Source organism: Lissotriton helveticus, chromosome 10 (assembly GCF_964261635.1).
Source record: "Lissotriton helveticus chromosome 10, aLisHel1.1, whole genome shotgun sequence".
NCBI classification, from domain to species: domain Eukaryota; kingdom Metazoa; phylum Chordata; class Amphibia; order Caudata; family Salamandridae; genus Lissotriton; species Lissotriton helveticus.
In genome coordinates this window covers 1,154,493,795-1,154,512,666 of record NC_136071.1, presented here as the reverse complement: position 1 = coordinate 1,154,512,666, position 18,872 = coordinate 1,154,493,795, and the positions used below count along the sequence as shown (strand labels likewise).

The window sequence follows — 18,872 nt, the reverse complement described above, 5'->3', positions numbered from 1 at the left end:
CGGTGAGCAGCATAGAACCCCCATCTCTCGCCCCTGTCTGTCTAGCAGCCCCCCATCCTCACACCCTCAGCCTGGAGCCCCCTTTCAGCACCCTTCTTGCCACCCTGTCTGGCACCGCTCTCATTTGCCCCACGCCGGGGGCGCACAGAACCCACATGTGTCGCCTCTCTCTCCCTGGCAACCCCCCCCCCCCCCCCGATCTTCAGCCAGGAACCCCCAGACCGCATCCGTCCCCCTTGCCTGGCACTGCACCCCAATCTCGCCCGGAGGGGGGAGTGCAGCACAGCAACCCCATCTCTCGCCCCATCCCGCAGCCCTCTCCTAGGGGGTGCAGCACAGCACCCCCATCTCTCGCCCCCATCCGCAGCCCTCTCCTAGGGGGTGCAGCACAGCACCCCCATCTCTCGCCCCCATCCGCAGCCCTCTCCTCTCCCGGCCGCCGCCGCTGCCGCTCTGCTCCCTCCGCCGCCTCCGCCGGGGCTTTTAAGCGCGGGGAGAGTCCCGGGCGCGTGACGTCACGCCCCCGGCGGGTCATGTGAAGGTCGGCCGCCCGCCCGCCCGCGCCGGCCGGGTTCACCGGGAGTTCAGGCGCATACATTAGGCATCAGCTCGGCCGGCTCCCGGGCCGCAGCACAGGCAGTGCACTGCTCTCGGCGGCAGCTCCTCGGCGGCACGGACCGCATGGGCGCCGGAGCCCGGCTGCACAGGGCGCGACGCCCCCGCCCGGCCTCACGCCAGAAGCGGAGGCTCATCGGAGGCGCCTGGAGTCCCGGGCTCGAGTGACCCGTGCCCGCCGGAGCGCTGAACTTGCACTTCCTGGGGGTCCCGTGCACACTGACATTTTATTTGAGTTTCTGTTGCAGCAAGCAGCTCCTAGAGCTGGGCACTTGGGACTCTCGGCACCTGCCCTCTGCACGCCCCCGAGCTCATGCTGGTAGATGCCAACTTGGACTGCCGCTGCCCACGCCGTCCACAGTGGGCTGGACCACTGCAGCGTATTTTTAGCTCTCACAGCATATTTCATGAAGGTGGGGATACATTTTATGCGACCAGGAAGAAGAAGCGCCAAGAAGTCATAGGAGGGGTTGAAAGGCGCTTACGCAGCGGGGTGTGGCTGCTGCCCTTTGAAGTTCGACAACCTTGAGTTTCTAAGTACTATTGTATTTTGGACTTTTACTACAGGTGCCGGAGTACTTCGAGTTTCCACCCCTGGTGGGACTATTGGTGGGCGCCCCCTGGGACCAGCAGTACCCCCAATTCCTCCCCAGTACGGAACCCAACAGATTGGCACTCACACCAGCTTGGTGATACCATTTATTGGACTAATGCAAGTAATATACAAGCAAGCCTTGGTGTCAACAACCCTTCTTCACACAGAGATGTCCTTCCTTTTATTCTGAGAGCTTTGCTCGGGAGAGGACCGCAGCCCGTGCCCACCAGTGAGGTGTTGTGAGTTCTCACTCACCGGAGTGGCCTTCTGAGGGAGCACCAAATGACGCCCCTCTAACCTGCCTCGGCCTTCCCTCATACATGGTGCGGTGGGTCAAGACCCGCAGCCTGGCACCGGACCGCAGGCCTCGAGTGGATGGATTGGACCACGCGCTGGCGCCCCGTTGTACCTAGCGCCTAAAGAGGACACTCTGCCAAAGTGGCACCATGTTTGACTGCATGGACGTGCTGGCGGTGAGCCCCGGGCACATGCTGGACTTTTACACCACTGGCCCGTCTTCGTGCATGCTGCAGGAGAAAGCCCTCAAGGCCTGCTTCAACGGGCTGGCACAGAGCGACTGGCAGCACCGGCACAGCGCGCAATGTAGGTTCCCCTTTTGGTGTGGGCTGGAGGGTAAAAGATGCGGGGGGGATGTGCACAATATATCTGCATACAACGGGTGTGGTAGCTTGTGCTTCAAAGAGATGTCAACATTTGCTAGACATGTGCAAAGGTGTTCCTGCAGAAGGGAACAAGGGTTGCCTTAGATCAGGGGTTGCCCATCTGGGGTGCCCGCCGGGGTGTGAGATGACATTTCAGGGGTGCGACAAAGAGGGAAAGTATGTTTATATTTGCATCTTCAAATGTGATATTACGTTTGTAGGGGGGGTGAACATGAATCCAACATTTCCAAGGGATGCGGGCATACACAAAGGTTGGCACCCCTGCCTTAGATGCCAAGAGATTTGGCTCTTGTGCTTGATATGTTTGTGCACCTGGGTGTGGTGGCCTGGATTGCCAAGGAATGCTGGATTATGGCAGGTGTATTCCTGCACCAGAAGGTGTGGGGGCCAGGGCTTCCCAAAAAATGTGGGTTCAAATTCCTGCTACACCAGAGTTTATGGTGGCCTGAATTGCATGAACTAGATATGTGTCCATACACCATGGTTTGTGGTGATATGTGTGTGTTGGCACATAGATTTCACATGTGTGTGTGGGGGGGGGGGGGCTAGAGAGGGATAAGATATGTGCAATACCTTTGTCCATGGGCTTGGGTAAACCTGATGTGCTACAGCTCAGGATTCATGATTTTAGCGCCTAGACGCCCCCTGGGCATTAGTCTGCGCTTTATGAATATAAAATCAAATCAATGTGTCATGTACATGTATGTTCGAGGCTGGGTGTGCTGTGCTTCAAATGCTACATATGTACACACACATGGGTGTACAGGAGCTAGCACATGGTCCTGTTGTGTGCCCTCTGGCCTGTGTGTAAAGTAGCTCGGTTATAATGATATCTTGTTTTTATGTAGCGCTCAATACCACAGTTTTTTCTGCTTCTAAGTGATGTACATGTATGTTGTAGCGTTACCTGTAGAGTGCATGCTTAGCTAAAGAGTGATAGAGATGTATGCTCAGGTTTTGAGAACAAGAAGGCTGATAACTGGAAAGCCATGAGCTAAAAGCAGTATCATCTAAGTGAATGGTACTCAGTTTATCGGCCTTCAGAAGGATGAAAGGTGGAGTTGACCTGCTGGGCTTTGCACGTGTGACCTGCCCATTCCTACAAGGCTGACCCTCAGCCAGTTAACCCATCTTGTGTCATGTGAGCGCTGAGACTTGCTTGTAAAAATGCGGCCCTGTGATACGCTGCTTGGTATTTGTGTCGTGCACTTGTGCCATAGAAGTTGCTCTGTAGATCTGTGTGCATAGTGCTTGGAGTGAGAAACGTAAGTGCAAGCACTCTTAACAACTCACTAATGCACAAGGGCCCTGCCCATTTATAGCCAGAGCACTGGTGGGTAGAAGTGCTGACACTGCCCGGCTGTAGATTTTGCAGTGCTGTTCGCACAGCTGGGACTGTTCTGACAGTATTAAAATGGTGCTGTAAAGTGCCGCGACGTGCTTCTGTCTCATCGAAGGTGCTAGAGCGCTGCACAAAGCAGATCCTACTCTTCTGTGTCAAGAACAACAATGGTTTCGAATATTGAGAACAGACACGTCGTCCTCCCAAATATTGTGGCCTAAATATGGAGAACCCAAACATTGTGGAGGAAAATAAAATAGTAACACACCGCTTCCTTAATTAGAACGCCCCAGCCGCATACATTCAGGATATATATATTGTCACGGTACATATATGTGCAGTTGCGTGAACCTGAGCACGCCTTCACTATTCTGTGGTAGTTGATATTTTGGTCACAGCATGTTTGCTGGACAGTATAGCATCCATAATGCCACGGGGCTGTGTCCGGCCAATGTCGACGCTCAGCCACCAACAGAGCATTCCCTCTGAGTAAGAAAGGGGTTTTTTGCTTGGCTTTCGTTCTCTAATTCGGAATTTTGGTGCTCATGGTGGAAAAAAATAAAGTAAAAAACCTTCGTGTGTGAGATCAGCCAATAGCACCCAGCCTGGGCAACAGAGGCAGGTGTCCTACAGGCCAAACCTGTATTCTGCCCCCTCAGTACACGATCCGTATACAGTTACAAACATAACATATAATCAGCGCCTCTGGAATTACGCAGCAAGGGAGGACCAAATTATTTAGCAGAGTTTTTACTAAATTCTACTGCATAAAAATGCTAATTATGCGGATAATGCAGCACATTTTTTGAGCTACTATCAGTTTATTATTTTGTCATCTTTACATGTTAATACTCTGGTCAAAGGTTACACCTTAGTAGTAGTTTGACACCCACATACAACTATATACAACTGAAAGGTCAGGTGAACAGTCAGCCTGTGCGAAGTGTCTTCCGCTGCACAGCAACAGTCACCGCAGTTTTAGGAACGTTTGGTCAATTTGAGCTAAAAGCGATTTTTCTTGTTAGAATCTGCAAACCATGCAGCAGAGGGTGGATTATGTGGCAAATGCATCAAATTGATAACTATGTGAAAAACGCCACAGAGTTCCATCATTCCAGTTGCTGGTCCAATAGAATATTTGCAATGACGTGGAAGTGACTGAGGTGTACTGTGAGTACTGTGGAAGTGACTGAGGTGTACTGTGAGTATTTTGGAAGTGACTGAGGTGTACTGTGAGTATTGTGGAAGTGACTAAGGTGTACTGTGAGTACTGTGGAAGTGACTGAGGTGTACTGTGAGTATTATGGAAGTGACTGAGGTGTACTGTGAGTACTGTGGAAGTGACTGAGGGGTACTGTGAGTATTGTGGAAGTGACTGAGGTGTACTGTGAGTATTATGGAAGTGACTGAGGTGTACTGTGAGTACTGTGGAAGTGACTGAGGTGTACTGTGAGTATCGTGGAAGTGACTGAGGTGTACTGTGAGTATTGTGGAAGTGACTGAGGTGTACTGTGAGTATTGTGGAAGTGACTAAGGTGTACTGTGAGTATTATGGAAGTGACTGAGGTGTACTGTGAGTATTTTGGAAGTGACTGAGGTGTACTGTGAGTATCGTGGAAGTGACTGAGGTGTACTGTGAGTATTGTGGAAGTGACTGAGGTGTACTGTGAGTATCGTGGAAGTGACTGAGGTGTACTGTGAGTATTGTGGAAGTGACTGAGGTGTACTGTGAGTATTGTGGAAGTGACTAAGGTGTACTGTGAGTATTATGGAAGTGACTGAGGTGTACTGTGAGTATTGTGGAAGTGACTAAGGTGTACTGTGAGTATTATGGAAGTGACTGAGGTGTACTGTGAGTATTTTGGAAGTGACTAAGGTGTACTGTGAGTATTTTGGAAGTGACTGAGGTGTACTGTGAGTATCGTGGAAGTGACTGAGGTGTACTGTGAGTATTTTGGAAGTGACTGAGGGGTACTGTGAGTATTATGGAAGTGACTGAGGTGTACTGTGAGTACTGTGGAAGTGACTGAGGTGTACTGTGAGTACTGTGGAAGTGACTGAGGTGTACTGTGAGTATCGTGGAAGTGACTGAGGTGTACTGTGAGTATTATGGAAGTGACTGAGGTGTACTGTGAGTATTGTGGAAGTGACTGAGGTGTACTGTGAGTATTGTGGAAGTGACTGAGGTGTACTGTGAGTATTATGGAAGTGACTGAGGTGTACTGTGAGTATTATGGAAGTGACTGAGGTGTACTGTGAGTATTGTGGAAGTGACTGAGGTGTACTGTGAGTATTTTGGAAGTGACTGAGGTGTACTGTGAGTATTGTGGAAGTGACTGAGGTGTACTGTGAGTATTTTGGAAGTGACTGAGGTGTACTGTGAGTATTGTGGAAGTGACTGAGGTGTACTGTGAGTATCGTGGAAGTGACTGAGGTGTACTGTGAGTACTGTGGAAGTGACTGAGGTGTACTGTGAGTACTGTGGAAGTGACTGAGGTGTACTGTGAGTATTGTGGAAGTGACTGAGGTGTACTGTGAGTATTGTGGAAGTGACTGAGGTGTACTGTGAGTATTTTGGAAGTGACTGAGGTGTACTGTGAGTATTGTGGAAGTGACTGAGGTGTACTGTGAGTATCGTGGAAGTGACTGAGGTGTACTGTGAGTATTTTGGAAGTGACTGAGGTGTACTGTGAGTATCGTGGAAGTGACTGAGGTGTACTGTGAGTATTTTGGAAGTGACTGAGGTGTACTGTGAGTATTGTGGAAGTGACTGAGGTGTACTGTGAGTATTATGGAAGTGACTGAGGTGTACTGTGAGTATTATGGAAGTGACTGAGGTGTACTGTGAGTACTGTGGAAGTGACTGAGGGGTACTGTGAGTATTGTGGAAGTGACTGAGGGGTACTGTGAGTATTGTGGAAGTGACTGAGGTGTACTGTGAGTATTGTGGAAGTGACTGAGGGGTACTGTGAGTATTTTGGAAGTGACTGAGGGGTACTGTGAGTATTTTGGAAGTGACTGAGGTGTACTGTGAGTATTATGGAAGTGACTGAGGGGTACTGTGAGTACTGTGGAAGTGACTGAGGTGTACTGTGAGTATCGTGGAAGTGACTGAGGTGTACTGTGAGTATTGTGGAAGTGACTGAGGTGTACTGTGAGTATTATGGAAGTGACTGAGGTGTACTGTGAGTACTGTGGAAGTGACTGAGGTGTACTGTGAGTATCGTGGAAGTGACTGAGGTGTACTGTGAGTACTGTGGAAGTGACTGAGGTGTACTGTGAGTATTGTGGAAGTGACTGAGGTGTACTGTGAGTATTTTGGAAGTGACTGAGGTGTACTGTGAGTATTGTGGAAGTGACTGAGGTGTACTGTGAGTATTGTGGAAGTGACTGAGGTGTACTGTGAGTATTGTGGAAGTGACTGAGGTGTACTGTGAGTATTTTGGAAGTGACTGAGGTGTACTGTGAGTATTGTGGAAGTGACTGAGGTGTACTGTGAGTATTGTGGAAGTGACTGAGGTGTACTGTGAGTATTGTGGAAGTGACTAAGGTGTACTGTGAGTATTATGGAAGTGACTGAGGTGTACTGTGAGTATTGTGGAAGTGACTGAGGTGTACTGTGAGTATTGTGGAAGTGACTGAGGTGTACTGTGAGTATTTTGGAAGTGACTGAGGGGTACTGTGAGTATTTTGGAAGTGACTGAGGTGTACTGTGAGTATTATGGAAGTGACTGAGGGGTACTGTGAGTACTGTGGAAGTGACTGAGGTGTACTGTGAGTATCGTGGAAGTGACTGAGGTGTACTGTGAGTATTGTGGAAGTGACTGAGGTGTACTGTGAGTATTATGGAAGTGACTGAGGTGTACTGTGAGTACTGTGGAAGTGACTGAGGTGTACTGTGAGTATCGTGGAAGTGACTGAGGTGTACTGTGAGTACTGTGGAAGTGACTGAGGTGTACTGTGAGTATTGTGGAAGTGACTGAGGTGTACTGTGAGTATTTTGGAAGTGACTGAGGGGTACTGTGAGTATTTTGGAAGTGACTGAGGTGTACTGTGAGTATTATGGAAGTGACTGAGGGGTACTGTGAGTACTGTGGAAGTGACTGAGGTGTACTGTGAGTATCGTGGAAGTGACTGAGGTGTACTGTGAGTATTGTGGAAGTGACTGAGGTGTACTGTGAGTATTATGGAAGTGACTGAGGTGTACTGTGAGTACTGTGGAAGTGACTGAGGTGTACTGTGAGTATCGTGGAAGTGACTGAGGTGTACTGTGAGTACTGTGGAAGTGACTGAGGTGTACTGTGAGTATTGTGGAAGTGACTGAGGTGTACTGTGAGTATTTTGGAAGTGACTGAGGTGTACTGTGAGTATTGTGGAAGTGACTGAGGTGTACTGTGAGTATTGTGGAAGTGACTGAGGTGTACTGTGAGTATTGTGGAAGTGACTGAGGTGTACTGTGAGTATTTTGGAAGTGACTGAGGTGTACTGTGAGTATTGTGGAAGTGACTGAGGTGTACTGTGAGTATTGTGGAAGTGACTGAGGTGTACTGTGAGTATTGTGGAAGTGACTAAGGTGTACTGTGAGTATTATGGAAGTGACTGAGGTGTACTGTGAGTATTGTGGAAGTGACTGAGGTGTACTGTGAGTATCGTGGAAGTGACTGAGGTGTACTGTGAGTATTTTGGAAGTGACTGAGGTGTACTGTGAGTATCGTGGAAGTGACTGAGGTGTACTGTGAGTATTGTGGAAGTGACTGAGGGGTACTGTGAGTATTTTGGAAGTGACTGAGGGGTACTGTGAGTATTTTGGAAGTGACTGATGTGTACTGTGAGTATTATGGAAGTGACTGAGGGGTACTGTGAGTACTGTGGAAGTGACTGAGGTGTACTGTGAGTATCGTGGAAGTGACTGAGGTGTACTGTGAGTATTGTGGAAGTGACTGAGGTGTACTGTGAGTATTATGGAAGTGACTGAGGTGTACTGTGAGTACTGTGGAAGTGACTGAGGTGTACTGTGAGTATCGTGGAAGTGACTGAGGTGTACTGTGAGTACTGTGGAAGTGACTGAGGTGTACTGTGAGTATTGTGGAAGTGACTGAGGTGTACTGTGAGTATTTTGGAAGTGACTGAGGTGTACTGTGAGTATTGTGGAAGTGACTGAGGTGTACTGTGAGTATTGTGGAAGTGACTGAGGTGTACTGTGAGTATTGTGGAAGTGACTGAGGTGTACTGTGAGTATTTTGGAAGTGACTGAGGTGTACTGTGAGTATTGTGGAAGTGACTGAGGTGTACTGTGAGTATTGTGGAAGTGACTGAGGTGTACTGTGAGTATTGTGGAAGTGACTAAGGTGTACTGTGAGTATTATGGAAGTGACTGAGGTGTACTGTGAGTATTGTGGAAGTGACTGAGGTGTACTGTGAGTATCGTGGAAGTGACTGAGGTGTACTGTGAGTATTTTGGAAGTGACTGAGGTGTACTGTGAGTATCGTGGAAGTGACTGAGGTGTACTGTGAGTATTTTGGAAGTGACTGAGGTGTACTGTGAGTATTGTGGAAGTGACTGAGGTGTACTGTGAGTATTGTGGAAGTGACTGAGGTGTACTGTGAGTATTGTGGAAGTGACTGAGGTGTACTGTGAGTATTGTGGAAGTGACTGAGGTGTACTGTGAGTATTGTGGAAGTGACTGAGGTGTACTGTGAGTATTTTGGAAGTGACTGAGGTGTACTGTGAGTATTGTGGAAGTGACTGAGGTGTACTGTGAGTATTGTGGAAGTGACTGAGGTGTACTGTGAGTATTGTGGAAGTGACTAAGGTGTACTGTGAGTATTATGGAAGTGACTGAGGTGTACTGTGAGTATTGTGGAAGTGACTGAGGTGTACTGTGAGTATCGTGGAAGTGACTGAGGTGTACTGTGAGTATTTTGGAAGTGACTGAGGTGTACTGTGAGTATCGTGGAAGTGACTGAGGTGTACTGTGAGTATTTTGGAAGTGACTGAGGTGTACTGTGAGTATTGTGGAAGTGACTGAGGTGTACTGTGAGTATTGTGGAAGTGACTGAGGTGTACTGTGAGTATTGTGGAAGTGACTGAGGTGTACTGTGAGTATTGTGGAAGTGACTGAGGTGTACTGTGAGTATTATGGAAGTGACTGAGGTGTACTGTGAGTACTGTGGAAGTGACTAAGGTGTACTGTGAGTATTTTGGAAGTGACTGAGGTGTACTGTGAGTATCGTGGAAGTGACTGAGGTGTACTGTGAGTATTTTGGAAGTGACTGAGGTGTACTGTGAGTATCGTGGAAGTGACTGAGGTGTACTGTGAGTATTTTGGAAGTGACTGAGGTGTACTGTGAGTATTATGGAAGTGACTGAGGTGTACTGTGAGTACTGTGGAAGTGACTGAGGTGTACTGTGAGTATCGTGGAAGTGACTGAGGTGTACTGTGAGTATTGTGGAAGTGACTGAGGTGTACTGTGAGTATTATGGAAGTGACTGAGGTGTACTGTGAGTACTGTGGAAGTGACTAAGGTGTACTGTGAGTATTTTGGAAGTGACTGAGGTGTACTGTGAGTATCGTGGAAGTGACTGAGGTGTACTGTGAGTATTTTGGAAGTGACTGAGGTGTACTGTGAGTATCGTGGAAGTGACTGAGGTGTACTGTGAGTATTTTGGAAGTGACTGAGGTGTACTGTGAGTATTGTGGAAGTGACTGAGGTGTACTGTGAGTATTGTGGAAGTGACTGAGGTGTACTGTGAGTATTTTGGAAGTGACTGAGGTGTACTGTGAGTATTGTGGAAGTGACTGAGGTGTACTGTGAGTATTGTGGAAGTGACTAAGGTGTACTGTGAGTATCGTGGAAGTGACTGAGGTGTACTGTGAGTATTTTGGAAGTGACTGAGGTGTACTGTGAGTATCGTGGAAGTGACTGAGGTGTACTGTGAGTATTTTGGAAGTGACTGAGGTGTACTGTGAGTATTGTGGAAGTGACTGAGGTGTACTCTGAGCATCGTGGAAGTGACTGAGGTGTACTGTGAGTATTGTGGAAGTGACTGAGGTGTACTGTGAGTATTGTGGAAGTGACTGAGGTGTACTGTGAGTATTTTGGAAGTGACTGAGGTGTACTGTGAGTATTGTGGAAGTGACTGAGGTGTACTGTGAGTATTGTGGAAGTGACTGAGGTGTACTGTGAGTATTTTGGAAGTGACTGAGGTGTACTGTGAGTATTGTGGAAGTGACTGAGGTGTACTGTGAGTATTGTGGAAGTGACTGAGGTGTACTGTGAGTATTGTGGAAGTGACTGAGGTGTACTGTGAGTATTGTGGAAGTGACTGAGGTGTACTGTGAGTATCGTGGAAGTGACTGAGGTGTACTGTGAGTATTGTGGAAGTGACTGAGGTGTACTGTGAGTATTTTGGAAGTGACTGAGGTGTACTGTGAGTATTGTGGAAGTGACTGAGGTGTACTGTGAGTATTGTGGAAGTGACTGAGGTGTACTGTGAGTATTGTGGAAGTGACTGAGGTGTACTGTGAGTATTTTGGAAGTGACTGAGGTGTACTGTGAGTATTGTGGAAGTGACTGAGGTGTACTGTGAGTATTGTGGAAGTGACTGAGGTGTACTGTGAGTATTGTGGAAGTGACTGAGGTGTACTGTGAGTATTGTGGAAGTGACTGAGGTGTACTGTGAGTATTTTGGAAGTGACTGAGGGGTACTGTGAGTATTATGGAAGTGACTGAGGTGTACTGTGAGTATTGTGGAAGTGACTGAGGTGTACTGTGAGTATTGTGGAAGTGACTGAGGTGTACTGTGAGTATTGTGGAAGTGACTGAGGTGTACTGTGAGTATTGTGGAAGTGACTGAGGTGTACTGTGAGTATTGTGGAAGTGACTGAGGTGTACTGTGAGTATTGTGGAAGTGACTAAGGTGTACTGTGAGTATTGTGGAAGTGACTGAGGTGTACTGTGAGTATTGTGGAAGTGACTGAGGTGTACTGTGAGTATTATGGAAGTGACTGAGGTGTACTGTGAGTATTGTGGAAGTGACTGAGGTGTACTGTGAGTATTGTGGAAGTGACTGAGGTGTACTGTGAGTATTGTGGAAGTGACTGAGGTGTACTGTGAGTATTGTGGAAGTGACTGAGGTGTACTGTGAGTATTGTGGAAGTGACTGAGGTGTACTGTGAGTATTGTGGAAGTGACTAAGGTGTACTGTGAGTATTGTGGAAGTGACTGAGGTGTACTGTGAGTATTGTGGAAGTGACTGAGGTGTACTGTGAGTATTTTGGAAGTGACTGAGGGGTACTGTGAGTATTATGGAAGTGACTGAGGTGTACTGTGAGTATTATGGAAGTGACTGAGGTGTACTGTGAGTATTGTGGAAGTGACTGAGGTGTACTGTGAGTATTTTGGAAGTGACTGAGGGGTACTGTGAGTATTATGGAAGTGACTGAGGTGTACTGTGAGTATTGTGGAAGTGACTGAGGTGTACTGTGAGTATTGTGGAAGTGACTAAGGTGTACTGTGAGTATTGTGGAAGTGACTGAGGTGTACTGTGAGTATTGTGGAAGTGACTGAGGTGTACTCTGAGCATCGTGGAAGTGACTGAGGTGTACTGTGAGTATTGTGGAAGTGACTAAGGTGTACTGTGAGTATTTTGGAAGTGACTGAGGGGTACTGTGAGTATTATGGAAGTGACTGAGGTGTACTGTGAGTATTGTGGAAGTGACTGAGGTGTACTGTGAGTATTTTGGAAGTGACTGAGGTGTACTGTGAGTATTGTGGAAGTGACTAAGGTGTACTGTGAGTATTTTGGAAGTGACTGAGGGGTACTGTGAGTATTTTGGAAGTGACTGAGGTGTACTGTGAGTATTGTGGAAGTGACTGAGGTGTACTGTGAGTATTTTGGAAGTGACTGAGGGGTACTGTGAGTATTATGGAAGTGACTGAGGTGTACTGTGAGTATTGTGGAAGTGACTGAGGTGTACTGTGAGTATTTTGGAAGTGACTGAGGTGTACTGTGAGTATTGTGGAAGTGACTAAGGTGTACTGTGAGTATTGTGGAAGTGACTGAGGTGTACTGTGAGTATTGTGGAAGTGACTGAGGTGTACTGTGAGTATTGTGGAAGTGACTGAGGTGTACTGTGAGTATTGTGGAAGTGACTGAGGTGTACTGTGAGTATTGTGGAAGTGACTGAGGTGTACTGTGAGTATTGTGGAAGTGACTGAGGTGTACTGTGAGTATTGTGGAAGTGACTGAGGTGTACTGTGAGTATTGTGGAAGTGACTGAGGTGTACTGTGAGTATTGTGGAAGTGACTAAGGTGTACTGTGAGTATTGTGGAAGTGACTGAGGTGTACTGTGAGTATTGTGGAAGTGACTGAGGTGTACTGTGAGTATTGTGGAAGTGACTAAGGTGTACTGTGAGTATTATGGAAGTGACTGAGGTGTACTGTGAGTATTGTGGAAGTGACTGAGGTGTACTGTGAGTATTGTGGAAGTGACTGAGGTGTACTCTGAGCATCGTGGAAGTGACTGAGGTGTACTGTGAGTATTGTGGAAGTGACTGAGGTGTACTGTGAGTATTGTGGAAGTGACTGAGGTGTACTGTGAGTATTGTGGAAGTGACTAAGGTGTACTGTGAGTATTATGGAAGTGACTGAGGTGTACTGTGAGTATTTTGGAAGTGACTGAGGGGTACTGTGAGTATTGTGGAAGTGACTGAGGTGTACTGTGAGTATTGTGGAAGTGACTGAGGTGTACTGTGAGTATTGTGGAAGTGACTGAGGTGTACTGTGAGTATTGTGGAAGTGACTGAGGTGTACTGTGAGTATTGTGGAAGTGACTGAGGTGTACTGTGAGTATTGTGGAAGTGACTGAGGTGTACTGTGAGTATTTTGGAAGTGACTGATGTGTATTGTGAGTATTTTGGAAGTGACTGAGGTGTACTGTGAGTATTATGGAAGTGACTGAGGTGTACTGTGAGTATTGTGGAAGTGACTAAGGTGTACTGTGAGTATTATGGAAGTGACTGAGGTGTACTGTGAGTATTGTGGAAGTGACTAAGGTGTACTGTGAGTATTATGGAAGTGACTGAGGTGTACTGTGAGTATTGTGGAAGTGACTAAGGTGTACTGTGAGTATTGTGGAAGTGACTGAGGTGTACTGTGAGTATTATGGAAGTGACTGAGGTGTACTGTGAGTATTGTGGAAGTGACTGAGGTGTACTGTGAGTATTATGGAAGTGACTGAGGTGTACTGTGAGTATTGTGGAAGTGACTAAGGTGTACTGTGAGTATTATGGAAGTGACTGAGGTGTACTGTGAGTATTGTGGAAGTGACTGAGGTGTACTGTGAGTATTGTGGAAGTGACTGAGGTGTACTGTGAGTATTGTGGAAGTGACTGAGGGGTACTGTGAGTATCGTGGAAGTGACTGAGGTGTACTGTGAGTATTGTGGAAGTGACTGAGGTGTACTGTGAGTATTGTGGAAGTGACTGAGGTGTACTGTGAGTATTGTGGAAGTGACTAAGGTGTACTGTGAGTATTATGGAAGTGACTGAGGTGTACTGTGAGTATTTTGGAAGTGACTGAGGGGTACTGTGAGTATTGTGGAAGTGACTGAGGTGTACTGTGAGTATTGTGGAAGTGACTGAGGTGTACTGTGAGTATTGTGGAAGTGACTGAGGTGTACTGTGAGTATTGTGGAAGTGACTGAGGTGTACTGTGAGTATTGTGGAAGTGACTGAGGTGTACTGTGAGTATTGTGGAAGTGACTGAGGTGTACTGTGAGTATTGTGGAAGTGACTGAGGTGTACTGTGAGTATTTTGGAAGTGACTGATGTGTATTGTGAGTATTTTGGAAGTGACTGAGGTGTACTGTGAGTATTATGGAAGTGACTGAGGTGTACTGTGAGTATTGTGGAAGTGACTAAGGTGTACTGTGAGTATTGTGGAAGTGACTGAGGGGTACTGTGAGTATTATGGAAGTGACTGAGGTGTACTGTGAGTATTGTGGAAGTGACTGAGGGGTACTGTGAGTATTATGGAAGTGACTGAGGTGTACTGTGAGTATTGTGGAAGTGACTAAGGTGTACTGTGAGTATTGTGGAAGTGACTGAGGTGTACTGTGAGTATTTTGGAAGTGACTGAGGTGTACTGTGAGTATTATGGAAGTGACTGAGGTGTACTGTGAGTATTGTGGAAGTGACTGAGGTGTACTGTGAGTATTGTGGAAGTGACTGAGGTGTACTGTGAGTATTGTGGAAGTGACTAAGGTGTACTGTGAGTATTATGGAAGTGACTGAGGTGTACTGTGAGTATTTTGGAAGTGACTGAGGGGTACTGTGAGTATTGTGGAAGTGACTGAGGTGTACTGTGAGTATTGTGGAAGTGACTGAGGTGTACTGTGAGTATTGTGGAAGTGACTGAGGTGTACTGTGAGTATTGTGGAAGTGACTGAGGTGTACTGTGAGTATTGTGGAAGTGACTGAGGTGTACTGTGAGTATTGTGGAAGTGACTGAGGTGTACTGTGAGTATTGTGGAAGTGACTGAGGTGTACTGTGAGTATTTTGGAAGTGACTGATGTGTATTGTGAGTATTTTGGAAGTGACTGAGGTGTACTGTGAGTATTTTGGAAGTGACTGAGGTGTACTGTGAGTATTGTGGAAGTGACTAAGGTGTACTGTGAGTATTTTGGAAGTGACTGAGGGGTACTGTGAGTATTGTGGAAGTGACTAAGGTGTACTGTGAGTATTTTGGAAGTGACTGAGGTGTACTGTGAGTACTGTGGAAGTGACTAAGGTGTACTGTGAGTATTGTGGAAGTGACTGAGGTGTACTGTGAGTACTGTGGAAGTGACTGAGGTGTACTGTGAGTATTTTGGAAGTGACTGAGGGGTACTGTGAGTATTTTGGAAGTGACTGAGGTGTACTGTGAGTATTGTGGAAGTGACTGAGGTGTACTGTGAGTATTGTGGAAGTGACTGAGGTGTACTGTGAGTATTGTGGAAGTGACTGAGGTGTACTGTGAGTATTGTGGAAGTGACTGAGGTGTACTGGGAGTATTGTGGAAGTGACTGAGGTGTACTGTGAGTATTGTGGAAGTGACTGAGGTGTACTGTGAGTATTGTGGAAGTGACTGAGGTGTACTGGGAGTATTGTGGAAGTGACTGAGGTGTACTGTGAGTATTGTGGAAGTGACTGAGGTGTACTGTGAGTATTGTGGAAGTGACTGAGGTGTACTGTGAGTATTGTGGAAGTGACTGAGGTGTACTGGGAGTATTGTGGAAGTGACTGAGGTGTACTGTGAGTATTGTTAGATGTATAGCCCTGAGACCTGGGTTCTAATCTCATTTTCAGTCCTTTGCAAAATATGAGAGATTCTGGGTACAACTTTAGCTCACTGTACCTTAAATTGTAATTATTTTGTAATGTAGATGATGTCGAAATACGACTGTGTAGCGTGCTGCTTCCCCCTCCCCTGTCTCCCATCTACCTGTTTCACCTGTCCCTGAGCTTCACCTCCCCATGACCTGGATGTCCTGCTGCCGTACAACTGTTCTCTGCTTAGTGCTTGGTTGCACGGTGCCCCATATAAGCACTACACAATGTAGCTGAATTGACTATTTAATCATCTTTATGCTTGATGTGTCTGCACTGAACATATCTCTGTAAGCAGTTAAGAGCAGCAGTGCCTGACTCAGCCTTTCATCATTCTGATGTCACTGCGATGAGTGGCTTTGGGAGTGGGCATTCATAGCACCCATCATTCAGGTTCTTGAACCCCATTGGGTGTGTGCTGTGCAGTTGTGCAGTGTCAGAGTGCGACGCTGGATCGTAGCAGGCAGCAGTGCCCGGGCCGGGGGCCGCTCTCAGCGCAGGCAGCGCCCACACACGCAGCAGAAGGCGCTGCGGAAGGCGCGGGTCTCTGCCTGACCCCTGAAGCCGGCCTTGTTTACTTTGCAGTTTACACGGAGTTGCTGTTTCCCTACAAGAAGTGACTGGCTGTGAACAGCCCTCCGTGTGTGTTCAGCATCCATTCCCTGCATGTTTTGGGAGGCGGCTGCGGGCTGGAGGCGTGGTGGGGCTGCGTGCTTGTCGCTGGCAGTCATGAAAGCTGTCGGTGTGAAGTTGTGAAGGTGGCTGAGTGGGTTGGGGGTGTGCTGCAGAGAGCTGTTTGCACAGTACAGGCCGCAGCTGTCAATCCTGGTGGGCTGTAGCCTGTCGTCCACATGAGGTTGAGGCAGGGGTAGTGTTGACTTGGGTGAGACTACATTTACAAGACAGTCCGGATTGTTGGTGAAAGTGTTAATCGAAAAGACGGCTCTTCGTATAAACCTTTACACGGACATAGTGAAAACAGTAAATATTGCCCTGTCTATGGACTAAAATCATATTACAAACGCTTAGTGGCACCGTACCATGATAAAACATAAGATGCATATTACAGGGAACACGCCGCCTGTAGCGCACAGTGTGAACACATTCGCTTCTCGGCACACTGCAGAAACGCCTACTCTAACACTCTATTTCTGTTTAGAGCACTTGGCCCGTTCCTGTGGTATTCAAGCCCTGGACTAATTAAACCAATATGGTTCTCATTATATTTACAACAAAGTGACATAAAATTGGGAAGGACCTTACAGGACTCGAATATTTCACTCGAAACAGGCGCTCCACCGACTAAGCTGTCCCGTTGGCGCAGCGTCAATGCCGCCATGCGTGCGTGGAGTGAGCAGCGTGACGCAAGCTCTCCTGGACACTGACTGAGATAAATGCGAGCCCCCATATATCACTGACCCCTCAACAACCTCCCGTCTGCGTTCACCCTAGGCTCGGCCTGCCGACCTTTGTTGTGTCCGAGGTCAGAGGTTAAAGATTCGCGGCTCCCGCGTCCTTCTACTGTACCCGGCGCCAATAAAGGACAAAACAATGGCGATCTGATTGTAAAAGAACCAGAATCGAGAGCGTAAACAAGGCGCGTGTTAACGTGCTAATATCTGTTCTATGTTCCCTTTGGATTTGTCGTCGTCCACGTGGTTACTGAGATAGAAAGCTCGGTGGGTACATGTGCCCGCCTGTGGCATAAACCTGGGTGCTACATGTATGTTTCAAGTTCTAAGTTTGGAACACCGACGTACCTTTTAACCGTAAATGGGCTGATGAAAGGAGTGCTTTTTCTGAACTAGGTAATTGCAACACTTGCGTTTTACAGCGCCAAAAAACCACAGAACCGTAGCAACATGGCTGTGTTATCACTGTTATATATTTCAAACTTTAGCTGATATATGCTCTATTTCGGTAAATGTTAGTATAATGTAAACATTGCATATTTGCACTGATGAAAGCAAATCATATGTCGTAGAGGCCTGTGTCACTGCGCAGCACTTTACACAAATAAAAAATACAATATTCCATCTGCAAGTGAAAAGCCGACACGTCTTCCTTTAGCTGCACTTTTCGATAGCAGGCAAATGGTGTTTTCTTTTTAAAGTCTTTTACCGCAGACTAAGAAAAACATCTCGCCTTCCCTAATAAATGGTGTCTGGTAATTCCCTCAAAGGCAGGGCTGTAAAATGTTTCAGAAAGGAAAGAAGAAAAAAAAACGTATTGTTTGTTCTTCGGGAACTCAAACCAGAGGCCGCCTTATCAGAGCGGAGAGCGCTGTAAATATGGTATTAGCCCCAGGCCAGAGATAACAGACAGGGGTGGGGGGAGCGGGCGGGGCTTCAGTTTTAGCAAAGAGACAGGGGGGTGCCGAGACGGCTGCACGGGGAGGCCTGTCCCTGAGGCGTGCTGGGGCCGGTGAGGCCTTCCTGCCTCAGTTTGAGCCCCCGGGGCCCACACCCGAGCACACCTCTGCAAGAGGAGGGCACTGGAGAAGGTTAGGGGTAATTTAAGGGGCTTCTGCGGACATATTGTACTGTAATCGTATTTATATAGCGCTTATTGCCTCTGACGAGGCGCTGAAGCGCTTTGAGGCGCGTAACTCCGATTACTACTGTAATCTAGAATTTATAAAGCGCTTCGTGCCACTAACGCGGCTGCGAAGCGCGCCACTGGCAGCTGGGGGCCGATATGCCCTTTTTGGAGTGTATGGGTGATGTTGTATTGCTTGTACTTAAACCTACACCTTAGCTTAGGTGCTGAGCGCGTGCATGAGGCCTGGAGAATGCACTGAACGTGGTGCACCCACACGGTCCTGGTGCAAAAGCGTGAGGTGTTGGGAGCCAATGGGAGAATGGGCAAAAGCCTCCCCCTTTGTCTGCCTTAGCCAGACCCAACCTCTGTATGGTTGTTGCACAAAGAGCCATCTTTCAGGTCCATAATTCACTCCAGGTATGCCAACGCCGTCGACTGTTTTCCATATTTCACACTAATAAGAGTGTTGCTGTGAATTATGGATTTCAACCAATGAGGAGGCTAGAAAAATAGTTTCTTCGCATGAATTCCTACTCAGAAGTCAAACAGGCTCTAAGCCTGGCGAGGCTTTGGAATATTCATATCAGAAATATAGGATCTAATTCACTTCGTGTTCTTCAATCGGCACTTGGTCCATGGGACGATCAGAAGCCTCGGTGCGATCAGCTGCCCCTTGTTGTACTTTGTCCTTCAGTATAAAAAAAGATTCATTGTCTCACTTT

General features: G+C 47.3%; 1 protein-coding gene across 1 annotated transcript in view; it reads left to right on the top strand.

The window, feature by feature from the left end:
- Window positions 1-614: 614 nt before the first annotated feature.
- RARB (retinoic acid receptor beta) overlaps window positions 615-18,872 on the top strand; it is a 419,484-nt gene continuing 401,226 nt past the window's right edge. Inside the window, exon 1 of the mRNA XM_078663972.1 lies at window positions 615-1,813. Coding sequence (XP_078520098.1) covers window positions 1,657-1,813 — 157 coding nt within the window. The 5' untranslated portion in view covers window positions 615-1,656. The remainder of the gene's footprint in view (window positions 1,814-18,872) is intronic.